The sequence below is a fragment of the Dama dama genome, chromosome 30, assembly GCF_033118175.1.
Source record: "Dama dama isolate Ldn47 chromosome 30, ASM3311817v1, whole genome shotgun sequence".
Lineage (NCBI taxonomy): Eukaryota > Metazoa > Chordata > Mammalia > Artiodactyla > Cervidae > Dama > Dama dama.
In genome coordinates, this window is record NC_083710.1 from 15,532,634 (window position 1) to 15,554,685 (window position 22,052).

A 22,052-nucleotide genomic window follows, 5' to 3' on the forward strand; every position below is an offset into this window, starting at 1 on the left:
GATATTTTGAACCTATATCTAAGGGAAATAAACATGCCTACTCAGATACTGGTGTTCCACTCTTTGGCCGTAACAAACAAGCAATGCTAAATTTTTGGGTTTAAACGTTGGATTGGGGAGTCATTGTTTCTGAAGAAGTTTTATTTTTATTGATAAAATAACTTTGAGAACTGTTTGTATCAATCGAAGTTTAACAAAGTACACTTTTATTCCTAGGTGAAAAATTTAGAGAACTATTGGATAAGTTCCTGAGGGTTAACTTCAGTAAAGGCTGCCCGCCCTTGTTTACTACTTTGAAATCTCTGTATTACAATACAGAAAAGGTAAAATTTGGTCTTTATTCAGTTTTGCTGTAGTCTTTTTACTCACTTTATTATTATAGAAAGACATTTTCTCTATTCAAGTAATGGTGTGCACCTTAGTTTAATAATAAATGAACTGAAATTATATGCATGTACTATAAGTAGTATCAAAGGAAATGTCAGTCTGAAATTTACTGAGTAAGGGGCTTATAAGAACACTAAAAGGTTGTTGTTTTTAATGGGTATACTTTTCTAGTGGAATTTTATTAATAAATTTGGCATATTGTCACCAGAGGTCTATACTTAACTATCTCACGATTAGTTATCTATTACTTTATAGTGTGATTGTGGATTTTTAAATTCGTTATGCTTGCTTTTAAAGTTAGAGCATGGGTAATTGTTAGTGCACCAATAAAATGTAGGCACTATTTTAACTAACAGGCTACATTTTAATAAAGATAGATTTAGCTGGCTTTCCCATGAAGAGTCATCCTTCTGCTTTTTAAAATTAGGAAATAGATTTGGTTTTATATTAGAAAGAAAATTAGAAGTTAATAGAAAATAAGTTATACTTGTATTTCCAAGTGTTGCTTCTTATTAAGATCTAAAATCTTGTGTAAACAGTTTTTGAAACTTGAATGGATAAGGAAGAGACTTTATTAGAAGTGCTAAAGTAGTTTTAGTTAAACCTCGTCACTTTACTTAGCTTTGACCCATAATTATTTGTAAGTTAGCATAATTATGAATAATAAGTTATTCAAAAAGGTCAGTGGTAGGTATACTGATGGACCCTTTCTTCCTTTGGCAGCAGGTTCATAAACTAAAAGGGACGACTCATAACATCTAGAGGGGAGTGGCTGAGGCTGGCTGGCAGAGCTCTGCACCCTCTTCCTGCCGTTTGTGCACCATCTCCTTGCCAGCTGGTCGCATCCCCACTTCTAGAAAGATACCTATAGTACCTGATCAGTAAGAAAGTGTCATTTGCATTTAAAAAAACCCCAAAAATCCTTACAGTTCTTTACTGTCTGTAGTATACTTTATTTGATTGCCGTGGTACTGCTGTTGATTTTCTCTTGCTATCTTATTTTTTTGAGTGATTGATTCGTATGGAAACATGGGAGCCGTGGTTTCTGTAGGTTATTTAAATTAACATTTGCCAAAGTGCTTCTTTACTCATTTTGGCAAGGTTGACAAGAAAGAAGAGCTGAGATGTCGACAGTGTTAATAATACAGAGCTTGTATGTGACTGTCTTACAGCAAGTGCTGAATACAGTGGTCCTTTCAGAATTTGTTCTCTTAAAGCTATCAGTGAGCTTCCCCTGGCTTTCTCAGTTTTCATAAGAGGCATAGACGTAAAAAATCCCTTCAGTATTGACCCAGAATTACCATCATAAAGGTGTTAAGCATTTGTTGATATTTTATAAATCTTAGAAATTGCATTTTTAAAGAAGGCTTTGAGGATTCGTTGACCTGTATAGAAACCTGTGAGATATCTTTAGTGTTAATTTTTAAGCACACAGCAGGAATGTTTACCATATGTTTTTGATGTTTGAATTACAATGCAGAAAATTGAGTCAAAAGTTGTCCGAATTTAGTATATTTTAAAAAGTGTACAAGTATGGGAAATCCTTCTCAAATCGTTTTGGCTTCATATATTTGTGATTACTCAAAAGGGCATTTTTAAATTTTGCATATTTCTAATCAGCAGTGAGTCATGATTTTTAGCAAGGGTTGCATTTTTTTTTATTTAATAAACTTTTAAAAAAAATTATTTATTTTTGACTGTGCCGAGTCTTCCTTGCCGCATGGGCTTTTCTGTAGTTGTAGGGGTCGAGGGCTGCTCTTCCATTGCAGTGCTGGGACTCTTCATTGCTGTGGCTTCTTTTGTTGCGGAACACAGGCCCTGGGGTGCTCAGGCTTAATAGTTGTGGCTCCCAGGCACAGGCTCAGTAGTTGTGGCTTAGTCGCTCCCAGACATGTGGGATCTTCCCAGATCAGGGATCAATTCTGTGTCCCCTGCATTGACAGGTGGGTTCTTTACCTCTGAGCCACCAGGGAAGCCCCTAGGGATGCATTTTTAACTCTTGAAGGATTTCAAAGAGGTTAAGGACGATGAACAATTACAGTTTTTTAATTTGTAAGATTCCAAGACTAAAAAAATAATCCATGACAGATACCATGGAAATAAAAGATTAGCATTTGAAGTTAGTTTAGGATATAATACAGTTGTAGAAAAGTGTTTTTTGAATGTCTCCAGCACTTTAAACTGTGAATGCACAATTTAAGAGCAATTTTCATGTAATTCCTTTCCAAGTTTTTTCCCTGTGAATTTATTTGTGATGTATTTATATAGCTATAGTAATTTTGACCATAAAAACTTTGTTTTTCCACCTAGCAGTTTCACAGGCACTTCATGTATTATTATGTAGTCTTTGATAGCTTCTTTTTCATGACTGCATAGTCTTATCAAAATCATACTTCGTTATTGAACTTTGCTGTTTAAAAAAATGTCTTTGTACACATAGTTTTTACTTAGGATTTTTTTCTCCCATAAATTCTCAGAATAAGTTAATGGGTAAAAGGTATGAACATTCTGTCATTCTTGGTAAACACTGATATATTGATTTCTATAAGGCTGTAAACATCAGTTTGTATTGTCAGTAGCAAAGGTGTGTGAAAGGTTCACTATTTCCTCACCAGCATTAGGCAGTGTTAAATATTTTCTTGTGTTTGCTTTTCTCGGGAGATTTTTTGCTTTTAGATATAAAGAAGCTAAAATGTAATGTAACCAGATTTGTTGATCTTTACTTCTGTTGTAGAACTTCATCTGTTGTTTTAGAAACAGTTTGGAAAGTCCTCTTCGCCTGGAGCACTGCTTCACAAGGTGGGACAGGGGAGGGAATTAGGCCACCAGGGGACATTTTGCGGTGTCTGGAGACTTTTTTGATTGTCACTGTGGTAGGGGTGTGCTACTTGATACGTCATATTGGTAGTGCCCTGGGATGATGCTAAACATTCTGCGGTTCAGAGGACAGCCCCTCATAAGAAGGAATTGCATTATCAGCATACTGGGCTAGATAATCCTTTGTTATTAGGGGGCTGTCCTGTGTATTACAGGATATTTAGCGGTGTCCTTGGCCTCTACCACTCAGATGTCAATAGCTTACCCCTGTTAATAGCTTTATTGAGATACAGTTCTCGGACCATAAAATTGACCTATTTGAAGCTTACAGATTCACCGATTTTTAGTATGTTCAGAATTTTCTAACCATCACCATGATAATTTTAGAAACCTCCCATTCATATTTGCCCACTGCCACCCCCAATCAGGCAACCACTAGTCTACTTTCTGTTCATGGATTTGCCTATTCTGAATATTTCATACAAACGGAATCAAACCATGGTTTTTTCTCTCTCTAGTTTCTTAGCATAAGTACTTTCATCCATGTGGTAACATGAGTACTTCTTCTCCTTTTATGTCTAAATAATGTCCCATCGTAAGGCTATAGCACATTTTATCCATCAGTTGATGGACGTTTTGGTTGGTTGTACCTTTTGGTTAGTACCCATATTGCTATGAACATTTATGTAAAGTTTTTTGCATGTACACGTTTTCATTTCTCTTGGATGTATATACTCCAGGAGTGGAATTGCTAGATCAAATGGTAACTCCATATTTAAACTTCTTAAACTATCAGACTCTTTTCCAATGTGCCACTACCATTTTACATTCCCATAGGCAGTGTATTAGGAGTCTGATTTCTACACATCCTCACCAACAATCCACTTGTTATTATATGATATTTGATTGTAACCTACATCCTAGTGGGTGTGAAGTGGTATCTCCTTGTGATTTTGGTTTGCGTTTCCCTGATGACTGATGATTTTAAGCATTTTTTCAAGTACTTGTTGGCCATTTGTATATCTTCCTTGGAGAAATATCAATTCAGGTTCTTTGCCCAGAAGTTTTTAATTGGGTTATTTATCTTTTTATTATTAATTTTAAGTTTTTAAATATATTCTAGGAACAAGTTTCTTATCTGACATACGGTATTTGAAATAAATAATAAATGTAAATAATTTGAAAATATTTTCTACTCTTCTGTGGATTGTCTTTTTACTTTCTTGAAAGTGTCTTTTGATAAAGCCCATTTTGTCTTTTTTCCCTTGTGTTGCTTGTGCTTTTGTGTTGTATGTTAAGAAACCATGTTCAAATTTGGGGTCTTGAAGATCTATACATATTTACTCCTGAGTTGATACTTTTGGTTCTTATATTAAAGTCTGATTCATTCTGTGTTCATTTTTGTATATGATGTGAGGTGGTAGTCCAGCTTCATTCTTTTGCATTGTCTGTCCAGTTTCCTGCCACAATTTACTTTCTTTTTGCCCCTTGAAAGGCTAGATAGCCTTGTTGAAAATAAATTGAGCATGAATGTGAGGGTTCATTCCTGGACTCTGTGTATGTCTACCCTTAGGCTGTATCACACTGTCTTGTTTACTATAGCTTTTGGGTAGTTTATTAAAGCAGGAAGTGTGAATATTCCTTGTTTGTTCTTTTTTTTAAATCTTCTTTTGGCCATTAAGGATTTATTTTCATTTGAATTTTAGGATTGGTTTTTTGATTTCTACAAAGAGGCCAGCTGGGATTTTACAGGGACTGCTTTGAATCTGTAGATCACTTTGGGAATCCCCATGATGGAATTTCCATCTTAACACAAGTGTTTCAGTCTATGAACATTGGTAGTCTTTCCATTTATTTAGAGTGTCCTTAATTTCTTTCAACAATGTTTTGTAGTTATCAGTATACCTCTTATACATCTTTCATTAAATTCATTCCTAAGTATTTTATTTTTTTATGCTATGCTAGATAGAATTATTTTCTCTTTATAAGTTTCAGGTGCACATGCTGAAACTTATGTAGAGCCAATTATAATTTAACATCTGTGTGTACATTGTAATTTGCAAGCCTAGTTACCATCCATCACCATACAGTTGAGTCCCTTCACCCATTTCACACTCACCCCCAGCTCCCTTTCCCTCACTAGTCTATTATCTGTATCTATCAGGTTTTGTTTTATTTTGTTCTTTTTTTTTTTATTTAACATTCTGTGTGTGAGTGAAATCATGTGACGTTCGTCTCTGTCTGACTTACTTCACTTAGCGTAATGCTGTCGAGGTCCATCCATGTCGTAGCACATGGTAAGATGTCATTCTTTTTTATGGCTGAGGAGAGTAATAGTCCATGTATTACACCACATCTTTATCCATTTATCCGTTGATGGACATCTAAGGTGTTTCCATATATTTTGGTTATTGTAAATAATCCTGCAGAACACAGAGGTGCATCTGTCTTTTTGGATCAGTGTTTTTGTGTTCTTTGGATTGAGATTATTTTCTTAATTTAATTTTTCAGGTATACTAGTTGTTATAGTTGGTATAATGAATTCCTGTCATGTGCAAATAGAAAGTTTTATTTCTTCCTTTTCAGTTAGATCCCTTTTATTTATTTTTTGGACTACTTGTCCTGTCTAGAACCCCCAATATATGTTGAATAGAAATGATAAGAATTGATGTTTTTGTCTTGTTCTTGGTCTCAATTGGAATGCATCTAGTCTTTCTCCATTAAATAGTTTTATCTATGGATATGTTTGTATATGCCCTTTATGATGTTGAGGAAGTTCCTTCCTACTTCGGGTTTGTTGAACATTTGTGTTTTGAAAGGGTGTTAAATTTTATCAAATTCTTTTTCTATGTTTATTGACATTATCATGTGTTTATTTTTTATTCTATTGATAATTATGTCATACACTAATTGATTTTCAGATATTAAACAACTGTGCATTAGTGGGATAAAACCCACTTGGTCATGATGTGTAATTCTTTTTATGTGTTCCTAGGTTCAGTTTGAAAGTGACAGTTGCTTAGTCGTGTCTGACTCTTTGTGACCCTCTGGAATCCATGGAATTCTCCAGGCCAGAATGATGGAATGGGTAGCCTTTCCCTTCTCCAGGCGATCTTCCTAACCCGGGGGTTGGACCCAGGTCTTCCGCATTGCAGGCGGATTCTTTACCAGCTGAGTCACAAGGAAAGCCCAGGAATACTGGAGTGGGTAGCTTATCCCTTCTCCAGCGGATCGTCCAGACCCAGGAGTCAAACCGGGGTCTCCTGCATCTGGGATTCCCTGGTGGCTCAGATGGTGAAGAGTCTGCCTGCAATGCAGGAGACCCAAGTTCAATCCCTGGGTCAGGAAGATCCCTGGAGAAGGAAAGGGCAACCCGTTCCAGTATTCTTGCCTGGAAGATCCCATGGACGGAGGAGTCTGGGGGACTACAATCCATGGGGTTGCAAAAAGTTGGACACGACGGAGCGACTTCACTTCAGGTTCAATTTACTAGAGTTTTATAGAGGATTTTTTTTTTCCATTTATTTTTATTAGTTGGAGGCTGATCACAATATTGTAGTGGGTTTTGTCATACATTGACATGAATCAGCCATGGATTCACATGTAGTCCCCATCCCAATCCCCCCTCCCACCTCCCTCTCCACCCGATCCCTCTGGGTCTTCCCAGTGCACCAGGCCCGAGCACTTGTCTCATGCATCCAGCCTGGGCTGGTGATCTGTTTCACCCTAGATAATATACATGTTTCGATGCTGTTTTCTCAAAACATCCCACCCTCGCCTTCTCCCACAGAGTCCAAAATTCTGTTCTGTACATCTGTGTCTCTTTTTCTGTTTTGCATATAGGGTTATCGTTACCATCTTTCTAAATTCCATATATATGTGTTAGTATACTGTATTGGTCTTTATCTTTCTGGCTTACTTCACTCTGTATAATAGGCTCCAGTTTCATCCATCTCATTAGAACTGATTCAAATGAATTCTTTTTAATGGCCGAGTAATATTCCATGGTGTATATGTACTACAGCTTCCTTATCCATTCATCTGCTGATGGGCATCTAGGTTGCTTCCATGTCCTGGCTATTATAAACAGTGCTGTGATGAACATTGGGGTGCATGTGTCTCTTTCAGATCTGGTTTCCTCAGTGTGTATGCCCAGAAGTGGTATTGCTGGGTCATATGGCAGTTCTAATTCCAGTGTTTTAAGAAATCTCCACACTGTTCTCCATAGCGGCTGTACTAGTTTGCATTCCCACCAACAGTGTAAGAGGGTTCCCTTTTCTCCACATCCTTATAGAAGATTTTTGTGTCTAAATTTCTAACAAATACTGTGTAGTTTTCTTGTAATGTCTTTGTCTGGCTTTGATATATCAGAGTAACAATGGCTTTATAATGAGTTCGGAAATTTTCTCTCCTTGTTTCTTTTTTTGAGAAGTTTGTGAAGATTGGTGTTGGTGTTAAATATTTGGTAAAATTCACCAGTGAAGCTGCCTGGGGCTGCACTTTTCTTTGTGGGTTGTTTTTTTTTTTTTTTTTTTTTTTGTGGGTTGTTTTTGATTACTTGTTTCAACTGTTTATTTATTATTGATTTCATTTGGCTTCTGAGACTTGTTTTTCTAGAAGTTTGTCCATTTAAATGATTCAATATTGGCATATAATTGTTCATCATATTTCCTTATAATCATTTTACTTCTAAGAAGTCAGTAATAAGTAGTGTCTTTTCTTTGATTTCTAGTTTTAATAACTTGAGTCTTTTTTTTTTCTTGGTCAGTGTAACTAAAGGCTAGCCAGTTTTGTCAGTCTTTTCTGAAGGCCAAGTTTTCAATTTGTTGACCTCTCCCTCTGTTTTCTATTTCGCTTGTCTTCAAATCTGATCTTTATTATATCCTCACTTCTGCTGGTTTTACATTTAATTTGCTCATCTTTTTGCAATTGCTTTTTTGAAAAAATTATTTATTTTTAGTTGAAGGATAAATACAGGGTTACAGCATATACTTTTAAAATATTTTGGGGGGTTTTAAAAGAAACCAAAATGACCCTGGTAAGAGGTGGAAATGAATTCTGGACTTCCATTTTCACCTGTAGTGGGAAGTACTTGGCAGTTTTCTTCTGTAGCTGTTCACTGTGTCAGACTCTTGAGTGAACGCAGTGAATCATCACGGTTTGCGTGGGTTGTTACAGGCACATTTGATTCCATCGAAGCTGGACATCGGTGCATAGGTGTGCTGAACACAAGTGAGAACATGGAAACTGAGTGCTTGATGAGACAGACTGGTGAAGTGTAGCTGTCTCAACAAAATATGTATGGCTGTCCATACACAGGAAGGGAAGGTAGGCTGCTTTGCTTCCAAGACAGCCTTTCTTTCTTGTGTTAAATCTGCCCATAACTGTGAAAATATGTCAAGATCCTCATTCACTTGAAGGACCTGTTGAGGTGTTTGTGACGTTTAGAAACCGATGACAGTAGGTCCAAAGAGTTACAGAACACTTGGCCTGTTCAGTGAAGAAAGAGAATCATCATGAACATTGTGGAAATATTTCTATGGAAAGTACTGAATTGTTTGGCTCTGGTTACTGGGAAACACCTATAATTTGTTGCTGGAGGTGGGGGTAAACTAGATGTTGATCCTGGAATATATTGTCTCTAAGGTATCTTTGTTTCTTTCTTTTGAATTAACTCAGGTGGGTATAAAATTGAGTTTTGTATCTATTTACTACCTAACTTTAATTGTGAATGTAAGTTAGGGGATAAAATGAAGCTGAGCAGCGTTATAAAAATAATTAGAGTTCTGGCATCATTATAAAAATGACATCACAGTTAATGGTCAAGCAGAATGATTCTAAAAATGCTTCATTTCATATATACTTCTGGAAAACTGGGTGTTTCAGAAGATTATATATGGGAGTAATTACCAAGGAAAGCAAGAGTTTGATTTGTATTTTAGGGCAGTATAAGGGATTTTTCCTTAGATGCTCCAAATAATAGAAGAACTACATTAAGAATATTTCTTAGATTCTGCAGACTGAGGAGGAAGAGAAGAAGAAAAACGGAAAGAGGGGAGTTGCTTTGGCATAGGTGGTGACTCTGTAAAGGTTCATGGCCAGGAGGCGGTGTCTGAACTTGAGCCTGCTCTCAGCCTGAGACAGCAGACAGCCCCTCTTCTTGGGTCTCTCTTGGAGAAGAGCCTGGTGTCAGGATAAAACACTGTGCTATCTGCTGTCCTCTTATCCTGCTTCCCCACACCGGGTTCTTTGTAGCTCTGTCCACTGCTCTTATAAAAGCCCTTTTGTCTAACTCTGCAGATCTTAATGGTCATTGGTTCTTTCTGTGGCAACAGCCAGCTCACAACACTAAAATAGCCCTTTCGCCCTTTTGCAATAATTATTGCAAATACAGTCTCTGAAAAAAGGGGGGAAAAAAAAAGAATATTTCTTAGAATCCTGGATTTCTCACGAAAGGAAAAAAATTCTGTCGTTAAAAATTCCAAAAAGCATTATTTGCAGTGGTAACAGTGTCAGTATTTTTCAGACATGCTCATCAACTGTTAATTGTAATGACGTTCATGAATTCATTTCTTATTTAAAAACAGTTAAATTTTGGGAGAGGAAAATAAGAGCAAGTACTTTTCTTACCTAGGAAAGTGTCTAAGTATAGTGTAATGTCAACTTATTTATTAATCCCTTTGACAATTTTTGCCAAATCTATGTAACAACTATAGTGTTATTTATTTAGTATTTCCACCAAATTTGATTACTTTTTTTGTCTTTCATAAAAGCCAGATTTGTGTTAATACAGTTTTTATACTCATAAAGTAAAAATCTAATATTAAAATCTAACTTTAAAAGTTTCAGTTGGTGAATTAGCTGTGTGGTCACCCTTTGGGAAATACTGGTATGGGGAAGAGAGTGTTGCTGTGGAATCCAGCCTGGTTTAGAATCCTGACTCCCATCGCATATTTGCCTGAGCAGACCTGAATCTGTTTCTGGATCATAAAATTGGGACAGTTAATACTAAATGAGTTCATGTATGTTTTAATTAAATGATAAAGTTTGGAAAGTTCTTGGTTCAGAGAAGATTTAAACTCTCTCACCATCCTCACCCCCTCACAGGTCATCTCTGTAAGAAGTTTCAATTTAGTGTCATAGTTCTTGGGCAATTTAGCTAGCTGCTTGGGGACCAAAATTGTCCCTCTTAATTGTATATTCATTAGAAATTAATCCACTTTTGGTCCTTGTTGATAAACTGTTGTGCTTGGTTTTCTCATTTGGATTAAAAAAATTTGAAAAGACAGTTTCAGTGGCTTTCGTGTTTTACAGTAACATTTTAAACTCTACCTGTATTTGTGAAAAATTGTGTGTCATATATGTTTTTTAGAACTTTGCTTTAAGGTTAATAAAGAATTCTTTTAACTCATATATAAGAAAAGCTGATTAAGGGCAGTAATTTAGGGAAATTATCTACAGTAGTCACATTTGCCCATGTTAGATTTGGTTAGTAAAAGCAAATCTTTTTCAATCCTGATCAAATATAACTGTTAGAAGAAAGTATTTAAATCAGGAGAATGTGGTTGAACTTTGAAATATTATCAGCTCATAGAAAATTTTGTATGATTTTAGACTATTTTGAGGCTTGAAGTTTTATTGTGATATTAGATACCTAATGTGAGTAGATTGGACTTCTTGATTTTAAATGCCAGTGGAAATACTATATTCAGGAATAGCCATTACTTATTAAGTTTTAGAAGAAAGAAGTTGAATATACAGTTATATTGTACAATTGACTATAGTTATATGGTATACAATTATATAATTGAATATATAATTATGCAGTATAATTGCAATATAATTGGTAAGTAAACGTGAAGTAAAGTGGATCCTTTATACTTCAGTAGAACTCCTTAGGCTAACTTTCATAGACAAGTTTGGAAAATTGAATTTTTTAGTTAATTACTTAGTGAGTAACTATAATACACATTTTTTAGATTCAATATATATGCCAGTAAACTAGGAAGGGCAGTGATCTTTGCAGTTTTTTATTTAGAACATTTCATGTGAACTTTCCATTACCTTGATTTATTCCCTCAATTAAGTCTTTTTTTTTTTTTTTTTAGTTGGAGGCTAATTACTTCACAACATTTCAGTGGGTTTTGTCATACATTGATATGAATCAGCCATAGAGTTACACGTATTCCCCATCCCGATCCCCCCTCCCACCTCCCTCTCCACCAGATTCCTCTGGGTCTTCCCAGTGCACCAGGCCCGAGCACGTGTCTCATGCATCCCACCTGGGCTGGTGATCTGTTTCACCATAGATAATATGCATGCTGTTCTTTTGAAACATCCCACCCTCACCTTCTCCCACAGAGTTCAAAAGTCTGTTCTGTACTTCCGTGTCTTTTTTTCTGTTTTGCATATAGGGTCATCGTTACCATCTTTCTAAATTCCATATATATGTGTTAGTATGCTGTAATGTTCTTTATCTTTCTGGCTTACTTCACTCTGTATGATGGGCTCCAGTTTCATCCATCTCATTAGAACGGATTCAAATGAATTCTTTTTAATGGCTGAGTAATATTCCATGGTGTATATGTACCACAGCTTCCTTATCCATTCATCTGCTGGTGGGCATCTAGGTTGCTTCCATGTCCTGGCTATTATAAACAGTGCTGCGATGAACATTGGGGTGCATGTGTCTCTTTCAGATCTGGTTTCCTCAGTGTGTATGCCCAGAAGTGGTATTGCTGGGTCATATGGCAGTTCTAATTCCAGTTTTTTAAGAAATCTCCACACTGTTCTCCATAGTGGCTGTACTAGTTTGCATTCCCACCAACAGTGTAAGAGGGTTCCCTTTTCTCCACACCCTCTCCAGCATTTATTGCTTGTAGACTTTTGGATAGCAGCCATCCTGACTGGCGTGTAATGGTACCTCATTGTGGTTTTGATTTGCATTTCTCTAATAATGAGTGATGTTGAGCATCTTTTCATGTGTTTGTTAGCCATCTGTATGTCTTCTTTGGAGAAATGTCTGTTTAGTTCTTTGGCCCATTTTTTGATTGGGTCATTTATTTTTCTGGAGTTGAGCTTCAGGAGTTGCTTGTATATTTTTGAGATTAATCCTTTGTCTGTTTCTTCATTTGCTATTATTTTCTCCCAATCTGAGGGCTGTCTTTTCACCTTACTTATAGTTTCCTTTGTTGTGCAAAAGCTTGTAAGTTTCATTAGGTCCCATTTTCAATTAAGTCTTGTTTTTGAGTTCTGAAGCTAGAGATTCTGTTTTATTCAGTAGTATTTGCACTCCTTTTTTAAGAATTATGTGTAGCTTCAGTATTTTGTTGTACTTTTTAAGATTATTAAAACTGATTTTTAAAATGTATTCCACCTTAGAGATGCAAAAAGGTACACCCTTGCTTAAAAATCTACTCTAGCTGCAGTTTTAGTAACTGCCAGTAGATGGTAGTGTAAGTTCATGAAAAACTTTTTGCTTCCATAAGTTGAGTGCTGAATTTCCATAAGTTGAACCTGAAGATTTTTTTTTTAAGTTACACATACTCTGAATGAAATTAGTCCTGGTGGCTTAAAAACGCCTATTACTTTTTATTTTGCTTTATAGTAATAGTCTTATTGCAGCATTTAAAAAACTCAGTTCTCAAACCCTAGGGTATATTAGAATTATTTATAGAGGGTTTGCTGAAAATGTTGCTAGACTCAGGTTCTGATTCTATAAATGTGGGGTTTGCTCAGAAATTTGCATGTCTACAAATTACCAGTTATGCTAATGTTAACATTTATGATATTAATGGTTAGAGGATTGCGCCTTTAGAACCACTTTTGTTGTTGGCAAAATACACTTAACATAAGGTTTACGATGTTGACCATTTTTTTAAGTGTATGATTTACTGGTATTAAATAGATTCAGCTTTTTTTGTAACCGTGACCACCATCCATCCCCATAGTTCTTTTTATCTTGTGGCACTATTAATAAACCTCTGTACCCATTAAACAGTAACTCTATTTTTTCCTCCCTCTAGCCCCTGGCAACAACTATTAAACTTTACATCTTTATGATTTTGACTACTCTAAGTAACTCATATAAGTGGAATCATATGGTATTTGTCTTTTTGTGACTAGATTATTTCCTTTTGCATGATGATCTCAAGGCTCATCGATGTTGTAACACATTGAGGAATTTCCTTTTCATGGCTGAATAATACCTGTCTTATGTCTCTACCACATTTGGGTTGCTTCCACGTTTTGATAGTTATGAGCAACGCTATGTACATGGGTGTACAAATATTTCCTAGAGATCTGCTTTCAGTTCTTTTGGATATATAGCAGAAGTAGAATTGCTGGATCATTTGGTAGTCCTATTTTTAATTTTTTGAGGCACTGCCATACTGTTTTCCACAGCAGCTGTACCATTTTCCACCAGTAGTGCACAGAGTTTACATTTTTTTTTACATCCTTGTCTACAGTTGTTGTTCTCTGTCTTTTGTTTGTTTTTAGATAGCCATCCTCCTGGGTGTGAGGTGGCATCTCATTGTAGTTTTGACTTGTATTTCCTTAATGACTGGTAATGTTGCAAATCTTTTCATGTGCTTACTGGCTGTTTGTATATCTTTGGACAAATGTTTATTAAGTATTTTATCAAACATTATTCAGTGGGGTGTTTGTTGTTGAATTTTAGTTCTCTATGTATTTTAGATACTAACCTCATATTAAATACATGATTTGCAAACATTTTCTCCCATTCTGTGGGTTGCCATTCTGTGGCTAACATCTGGTTGTACACATTTTTCACTTTTCATGAAGTCCAATTTGTCAGTTTTTTCTTTTGTTCCCTGTGCCTTTGGAGTTATAGCCAAGAAATCATTGCTAAACCTGATACTATGGAGCTTTTGTCCTGTGTTTTCTTCTGAGAGTTTCATTGTTCTGGGTCTTATACTTAGGTCTTTGGTCCTTTGGGTTAATTTTTGTATACGGAATTAGGTTAAGTTCACCTTCATTCTTTTGCATGTGCATATCTAGTTTTCCCAATACCATTTATTGAAAAGACTTTTATTTCTTCATTGATTGGTCTTAATGCCCTTGTAAAAAATTACCTGTGTAAGCGTTGCTTCTGGACTCTAGATTCTATTCCATTAGTCTCTGTCCGTCTTTATGCTAATACCACACTGTATTTTTTAATTACTGTAGCTTTGTGGAATGTTTTGAAATCAGAAGTGAGTCTTCTTGGTTTTGTTCTTTTTAAAGATTGTTTTGGCTATATGGTTTCTTTGAGAATCCAAATGTTGATTTTAGAATGGGCTTGTCTATTTCTGGAAAAAAAAAGCATTGGGATTTTTATGGAGATAGCATTGAGTTTATAGGTCTCTATTGATAGTATTGATATTTTAATAATATTAAAATTTCCAGTTCATGAATATGGAATGTGTTTCCATTTATTTATGTCATCTTGAATTTCTTTCAGCAGTGTTTTATAGTTTTCATTGTACAAGCCTTTCACTTCCTTGGTTAAGTTTATTTCTAAGTATTTTATTCTTTTGATGCTATTGTGAATGAAGTTGACTTAGTAATTTCCTTTTCAGATTGTTTATGTGGAAAAGTGCAGCTGATTTTTATGTATTGACTTTCTGTGTCTTGCTGTTTTTTTGTGAAACATCTGCAGAGAAAATTTTACTTCTTCTTTCTTTACAATTTGGATATCTTTTCTTTTTCTTGCTTTCCAGCAATAGGACTTGCAGAACTGTGTTGAGTAGATGTGATGAAAGCAGGCATCTTTGCCTTGTTGTTAATCTTAGTAGTGGAAATACTTTCAGTCTCTCCCCATTGAGTCTGATGTTCATTGTGGCTTTTTCATATTTGTCATCAATTATATTGAGATAATTTCCTTCTATTTCATAGTTTGATAAGTGTTTTTATAATGAGAGAGTGGTGGAATTCATCACATACTTTCTCTGCAGCAGTTAAGATAATTACATGGGGTTTTTTTTCTTAATTTTGTTGATAATGGCATGTTATATTGATTAGTTTTTAAGGTAAACCATCCTTGCATTCCAGGAATAAATTCCTCCTGTTCATGGTGGGTGATCCTTTTAGCATGCTGCTGAGGCCTATATGCTAGTATTTTGTTGAGGATTTGCATCTGTATTCTTCATGAGTATTGGTCAGTAGTTTTCTTGTGGTGTTTTTTTCTGATTTTGGTATGAGAGTAATGCTGGCCTCATGGAATGTGGAAGTGTTCCCTTCACTTCAGTTTTTTTTGGAAAGTTTGGTGTTAGTTTCTAGTTTGGTGTTCAGTAGATTTCACCATTGAAGCTATAGGGTCCAGGGCTGTTCTTTGTTGATAGGTTTTGATTTCTTATTCAGTCTCCTTACTAGATATAGGTCTATTCAGATTTTAATAACCGTTCTTTTAAAATGATCTTTGTTATAAATATCTTATTAATACAGCATTATTGTTAACTTTTTTTTTTTTTTTTTAACACTGTATTCATCTTCTACTACCTTAACCCATTTGGTCATATTTTTAGTAATGAGTATAAATTCTTTGATTTTTTTTTTTTTTGTTGTTACGTATTTCCCACCACTGCTAATATATTATCCCATGTATTCCTTATTGCCCTTCTATCTGAGAGAATTATAACCACATAGTGCAATATTCTTATCAGAAAGATACATAGGCCTGAGAAGTGTTTTAATTTGACCTTTTGTTTTTTTGACTGCTGTCAGTGGGATGGTATTAAAATAATACTATATTGATCACATACTGTTATAAATTTTAATGGTTTTTCTTCACTTTTGACCTCTGTTTTTCTGAAGTTCATAAATAAGATGGCTATATTTTCTGATGCATTCTGAACAGGTAACATCAACAGACATTTAAAGCAAACTGTACATAGAAGCTACTTTTTTCCTGCCACTTCTAATTCATGTCACTTTTCTTTTGTACTTTCTGGGCATAGCACGTTTGCAGTGTAGCTTACGATGTTTTAGTCCTACCTAAGTATAGCATTGGAATGAAAATTTATTAAAATGATCACTGAAAACAGTTTAAACACTTAATTACGAGTTTACTTCTTCCATCAACTCACTGTGTAGTTTAGATTATTTCACTTTTTTTTGTATTGACATTTTAGGAAATCTGAGAATATAATGTCTTACAACTTCACTCTGTAACAGTGGGGAGCAAAAAGCAGTAAGCTGTTAATGAATTATACAGGTGTATTCATTGAGCAAGAAGAGAAAAGGAGTGTGTGTGGTAACTAGTGACAATTTGTCCATTAGTTTCATAATTTGAAACTAATTGTTGATATGAGAAATTAATGAGATTCTGTTTCACTATTAATAAAGAGAGCAGTACATTTTCTGTGTTTTTCTCATTTTCCCTCCAGCATGGAGGGTGGGGGTGGGGAAAGCAGGCATCTCAATTTATAGTTAATTTATTGTTCTGAAATAAACTGTGTGTTGCTTCCAAATCTAATTTAATCCATAATAAATAAAATACTTTCATAAAAGGTTTTTAAATTTTAAAACTATGTTTCTTTAACAGATTTCCATAATCCAGGAGCTTGTTACTAATTATGAAACCTCTCTTAAAACGTGTGACTTTTTTAGCCCTTATGGTAAGTTTAAATTAGATTGAGTTGAAATTTGATTACTCATTTTAGTCCATTTTTAATCACTTTACAGTATAATTATGTTCATTATGTGCTACATGATAGCTGTTCACTAGTTTTTGAATTAGTGAATGAAATGAGAAGAGCACTTGCAATCTACAGTAATTAAAAACTTCCATAATCTTGTGAGGTGGGAGTTAGCCCCACTTTAATATGAGTAAACAGAACCAAGTGGTTGAGTAGCTTGACCAAGACCAGTAGTTAACGTTAAGATGTATTTTTCCCGAATTCCTAGTTTTTGTTCTTTGTACTTTGTGTTCATGTGCTCAGTCGTGTCTGACTCTTTGTGACCCCATGGACTGTAGCCTGCCAGGCTTCTCTGTCCGTGGGATTCTCCAGGCAAAAATACTGGAGTGGGTTGCTGTGCCCTCCTCCAGGGGATCTGACCCAGGGATCGAACCCACATCTCCTGCATTGTGGGTGGATTCTTGACTGCTGAGCCACTGGGGAAACCCTAGTGTGTCTTACGCAAAATTAACTCTCATACCACATATCTTAACACCTAAATTTTCCTGATTATTTAAAGAAATGTATACTCGGTTTATTTGAATCTGGATCCAACTTAGGTCCACAGTTTACATTTGTTTGTTATGTTTCTGATATTCTTTTCATCTTGAGTGGTACTGTCCTGTCCTTCCTTTCGCCCCCCTTTTTTAGAGGCTATTTGTTGAAAGGTCATTTGTCTTGTGGAACGCACCATGCTTTGAATTTCGCTGACTGTTTTCTCATGGTATCATTTAATACATCTTGCTGTCACCCATATTTCTTACAAACTTCAAGTTAGATTTATAGGCTCTTTTCTTCCCCCTGTCTTGCATGTTGTGTTGTACAACATACAAGATCTCAGTTCCCTGACCAGGGACTGAACCCATGCCCCTGCAGTGGAAGCACAGAGTCCTGAGCACTGTTCCTCTGGGGAAGTCCCCTAGGTTTATAAGCTTAATTAGATTCGGGTTCCATGTGAATACTTCATAGGTGACACTCTGAACTTCCTGTTATAGCACATTTGAAGGCTGAAGGCCTTCTGGTTGTCTCTCTTTTTGTGAAACAAAGACTCATCAGAATTTAGATGTTTGTCAGCCTAATCTGGCCATGCAGTGTTTCTTATTGGTCACTTACCTAGTGATTTTTGCAGCCACTGCAAAAATTGCCTTGGTCCCTTGTTTCATTCTGATCATCATTCCTTCTGCTTTTATTAATACTAGCTGGAGTTCTTTTTTTTTTTTGTATTTCTTTCTTTCTTTCTTTTTTTTTACTACTTGGAGGCTAATTACTTCACAACATTTCAGTGGGTTTTGTCATACATTGATATGAATCAGCCATAGAGTTCCCGTCCCAATCCCCCCCCCCGCCCCCCCGCCCACCTCCCTCTCCACCCGATTCCTCTGGGTCTTCCCAGTGCACCAGGCTGGAGCACTTGTCTCATGCATCCCACCTGGGCTGGTGATCTGTTTCACCCTAGATAGTATACATGCTGTTCTTTTGAAATATCCCACCCTCACATTCTCCCACAGAGTTCAAAAGTCTGTTCTGTATTTCTGTGTCTCTTTTTCTGTTTTGCATATAGGGTCATCGTTACCATCTTTCTAAATTCCATATATGTGTGTTAGTATGCTGTAATGTTCTTTATCTTTCTGGCTTACTTCACTCTGTATAATAGGCTCCAGTTTCATCCATCTCATTAGGACTGATTCAAATGAATTCTTTTTAATGGCTGAGTAATATTCCATGGTGTATATGTACCACAGCTTCCTTATCCATTCATCTGCTGATGGGCATCTAGGTTGCTTCCATGTCCTGGCTATTATAAACAGTGTTGCGATGAACATTGGGGTGCACGTGTCCCTTTCAGATCTGGTTTCCTCAGTGTGTATGCCCAGAAGTGGGATTGCTGGTCATATGGCAGTTCTATTTCCAGTTTTTTAAGAAATCTCCACACTGTTTTCCATAGCGGCTGTATTAGTTTGCATTCCCACCAACAGTGTAAGAGGGTTCCCTTTTCTCCACACCCTCTCCAGCATTTATTGCTTGTAGACTTTTGGATAGCAGCCATCCTGAATGGTGTGTAATGGTACCTCATTGTGGTTTTGATTTGCATTTCTCTGATAATGAGTGATGTTGAGCATCTTTTCATGTGTTTGTTAGCCATCTGTATGTCTTCTTTGGAGAAATGTCTGTTTAGTTCTTTGGCCCATTTTTTGATTGGGTCATTTATTTTTCTGGAATTGAGCTTCAGGAGTTGCTTGTATATTTTTGAGATTAATCCTTTGTCTGTTTCTTCATTTGCTATTATTTTCTCCCAATCTGAGGGCTGTCTTTTCACCTTTCTTATAGTTTCCTTTGTAGTGCAAAAGCTTTTAAGTTTCATTAGGTCCCATTTGTTTAGTTTTGCTTTTATTTCCAATATTCTGGGAGGTGGGTCATAGAGGATCTTGCTGTGATTTATGTCGGAGAGTGTTTTGCCTATGTTCTCCTCTAGGAGTTTTATAGTTTCTGGTCTTACATTTAGATCTTTAATCCAGTTTGAGTTTATTTTTGTGTATGGTGTTAGAAAGTGTTCTAGTTTCATTCTTTTACAAGTGGTTGACCAGTTTTCCCAGCACCACTTGTTAAAGAGGTTGTCTTTTTTCCATTGTATATCCTTGCCTCCTTTGTCAAAGATAAGGTGTCCATAGGTTCGTGGATTTATCTCTGGGCTTTCTATTCTGTTCCATTGATCTATATTTCTGTCTTTGTGCCAGTACCATACTGTCTTGATGACTGTGGCTTTGTAGTAGAGTCTGAAGTCAGGCAGGTTGATTCCTCCAGTTCCATTCTTCTTTCTCAAGATTACTTTGGCTATTCGAGGTTTTTTGTATTTCCATACAATTGTGAAATTCTTTGGTCTAGGTCTGTGAAAAATTCCTTTGGTAGCTTGATAGGGATTGCATTGAATCTGTAGATTGCTTTGGGTAGAATAGCCATTTTGACAATATTGATTCTTCCAATCCATGAACACGGTATGTTTCTCCATCTGTTTGTGTCCTCTTTGATTTCTTTCCTCAGTGTTTTATAGTTTTCTATGTATAGGTCTTTTGTTTCTTTAGGTAGATATACTCCTAAGTATTTTATTCTTTTTGTTGCAATGGTGAATGGTATTGTTTCCTTAATTTCTCTTTCTGTTTTTTCATTGTTAGTATATAGGAATGCAAGGGATTTCTGTGTGTTAATTTTATATCCTGCAACTTTACTATATTCATTGATTAGCTCTAGTAATTTTCTGGTAGAGTCTTTAGGGTTTTCTATGTAGAGGATCATGTCATCTGCAAACAGTGAGAGTTTCACTTCTTCTTTTCCTATCTGGATTCCTTTTACTTCTTTTTCTGCTCTGATTGCTGTGGCCAAAACTTCCAACACTATGTTGAATAGTAGTGGTGAGAGTGGGCACCGTTGTCTTGTTCCTGATTTCAGGGGAAATGCTTTCCATTTTTCACCATTGAGGGTGATGCTTACTGTGGGTTTGTCATATATAGCTTTTATTATGTTGAGGTATGTTCCTTCTATTCCTGCTTTTTGGAGAGTTTTAATCATAAATGAGTGTTGAATTTTGTCAAAGGCTTTCTCTGCATCTATTGAGATGATCATATGATTTTTATCTTTCAATTTGTTAATGTGGTGTATTACATTGATTGATTTGCAGATATTAAAGAATCCTTGCATTCCTGGGATAAAGCCCACTTGGTCATGGTGTATGATTTTTTTAATATGTTGTTGGATTCTGTTTGCTAGAATTTTGTTAAGGATTTTTGCATCTATGTTCATCGGTGATATTGGCCTGTAGTTTTCTTTTTTTGTGGCATCTTTGTCTGGTTTTGGAATTAGGGTGATGGTGGCCTCATAGAATGAGTTTGGAAGCTTACCTTCATCTGCAATTTTCTGGAAGAGTTTGAGTAAGATAGGTGTTAGCTCTTCTCTAAATTTTTGGTAGAATTCAGCTGTGAAGCCATCTGGTCCTGGGCTTTTGTTTGCTGGAAGATTTTTGATTACAGTTTCGATTTCCTTGCTTGTGATGGGTCTGTTAAGATCTTCTATTTCCTCCTGGTTCAGTTTTGGAAAGTTATACTTTTCTAAGAATTTGTCCATTTCATCCAAGTTGTCCATTTTATTGGCATAGAGCTGCTGGTAGTAGTCTCTTATGATCCTTTGTATTTCAGTGTTGTCTGTTGTGATCTCTCCATTTTCATTTCTAATTTTGTTAATTTGGTTCTTCTCTCTTTGTTTCTTAATGAGTCTTGCTAATGGTTTGTCAATTTTGTTTATTTTTTCAAAAAACCAGCTTTTAGCTTTGTTGATTTTTGCTATGGTCTCTTTAGTTTCTTTTGCATTTATTTCTGCCCTGATTTTTAAGATTTCTTTCCTTCTGCTAACCCTGGGGTTCTTCATTTCTTCCTTCTCTAATTGCTTTAGGTGTAGAGTTAGGTTATTTATTTGGTTTTTTTCTTGTTTCTTGATGTAAGCCTGTAATGCTATGAACCTTCCCCTTAGCACTGCTTTTACAGTGTCCCACAGGTTTTGGGTTGTTGTGTTTTCATTTTCATTCATTTCTATACATATTTTGATTTCTTTTTTGATTTCTCCTATGATTTGTTGGTTATTCAGAAGCGTGTTATTTAGCCTCCATATGTTTGAATTTTTAACAATTTTTTTCCTGTAATTGAGATCTAATCTTACTGCACTGTGGTCAGAAAAGATGACTGGAATGATTTCAATTTTTTTGAATTTTCCAAGACCAGATTTATGGCCCAGGATGTGATCTATTCTGGAGAAGGTTCCGTGTGCACTTGAGAAAAAGGTGAAGTTGATTGTTTTGGGGTGAAATGTCCTATAGATATCCATTAGGTCTAGCTGGTCCATTGTGTCATTTAAGGTTTGTGTTTCCTTGTTAATTTTCTGTTTAGTTGATCTATCCATAGTTGTGAGTGGGGTATTAAAGTCTCCCACTATTACTGTGTTACTATTAATTTCCTCTTTCATACTTGTTAGTGTTTGCCGTACATATTGCGGTGCTCTTATGTTGGGTGCATATATATTTATAATTGTTATATCTTCTTCTTGGATTGATCCTTTGATCATTATGTAGTGTCCTTCTTTGTCTCTTTTCACATCCTTTATTTGAAAGTCTATTTTATCTGATAT

The 22,052-nt window shown here is 35.8% G+C and overlaps 1 protein-coding gene across 8 annotated transcripts in view; it reads left to right on the top strand.

Moving 5' to 3' along the window:
* Positions 1-22,052, top strand: part of NAA16 (N-alpha-acetyltransferase 16, NatA auxiliary subunit) — a 72,944-nt gene that overhangs the window by 31,333 nt on the left and 19,559 nt on the right. For 6 of the 8 annotated variants that reach the window (XR_009691321.1, XM_061133435.1, XM_061133436.1 and 3 more), the window contains 2 exons: positions 217-323; positions 16,751-16,823. Coding sequence is in view for 6 of the 8 variants with exons in the window: in XM_061133435.1 (XP_060989418.1) it covers positions 217-323; positions 16,751-16,823 (180 nt within the window). In the remaining 2 variants the exon portion in view is untranslated. Of the gene's footprint in view, positions 1-216; positions 324-3,121; positions 3,187-16,750; positions 16,824-22,052 lie in introns of all 8 variants that reach the window. The other 2 variants (XR_009691322.1, XM_061133440.1) reach the window with 2 other exon arrangements.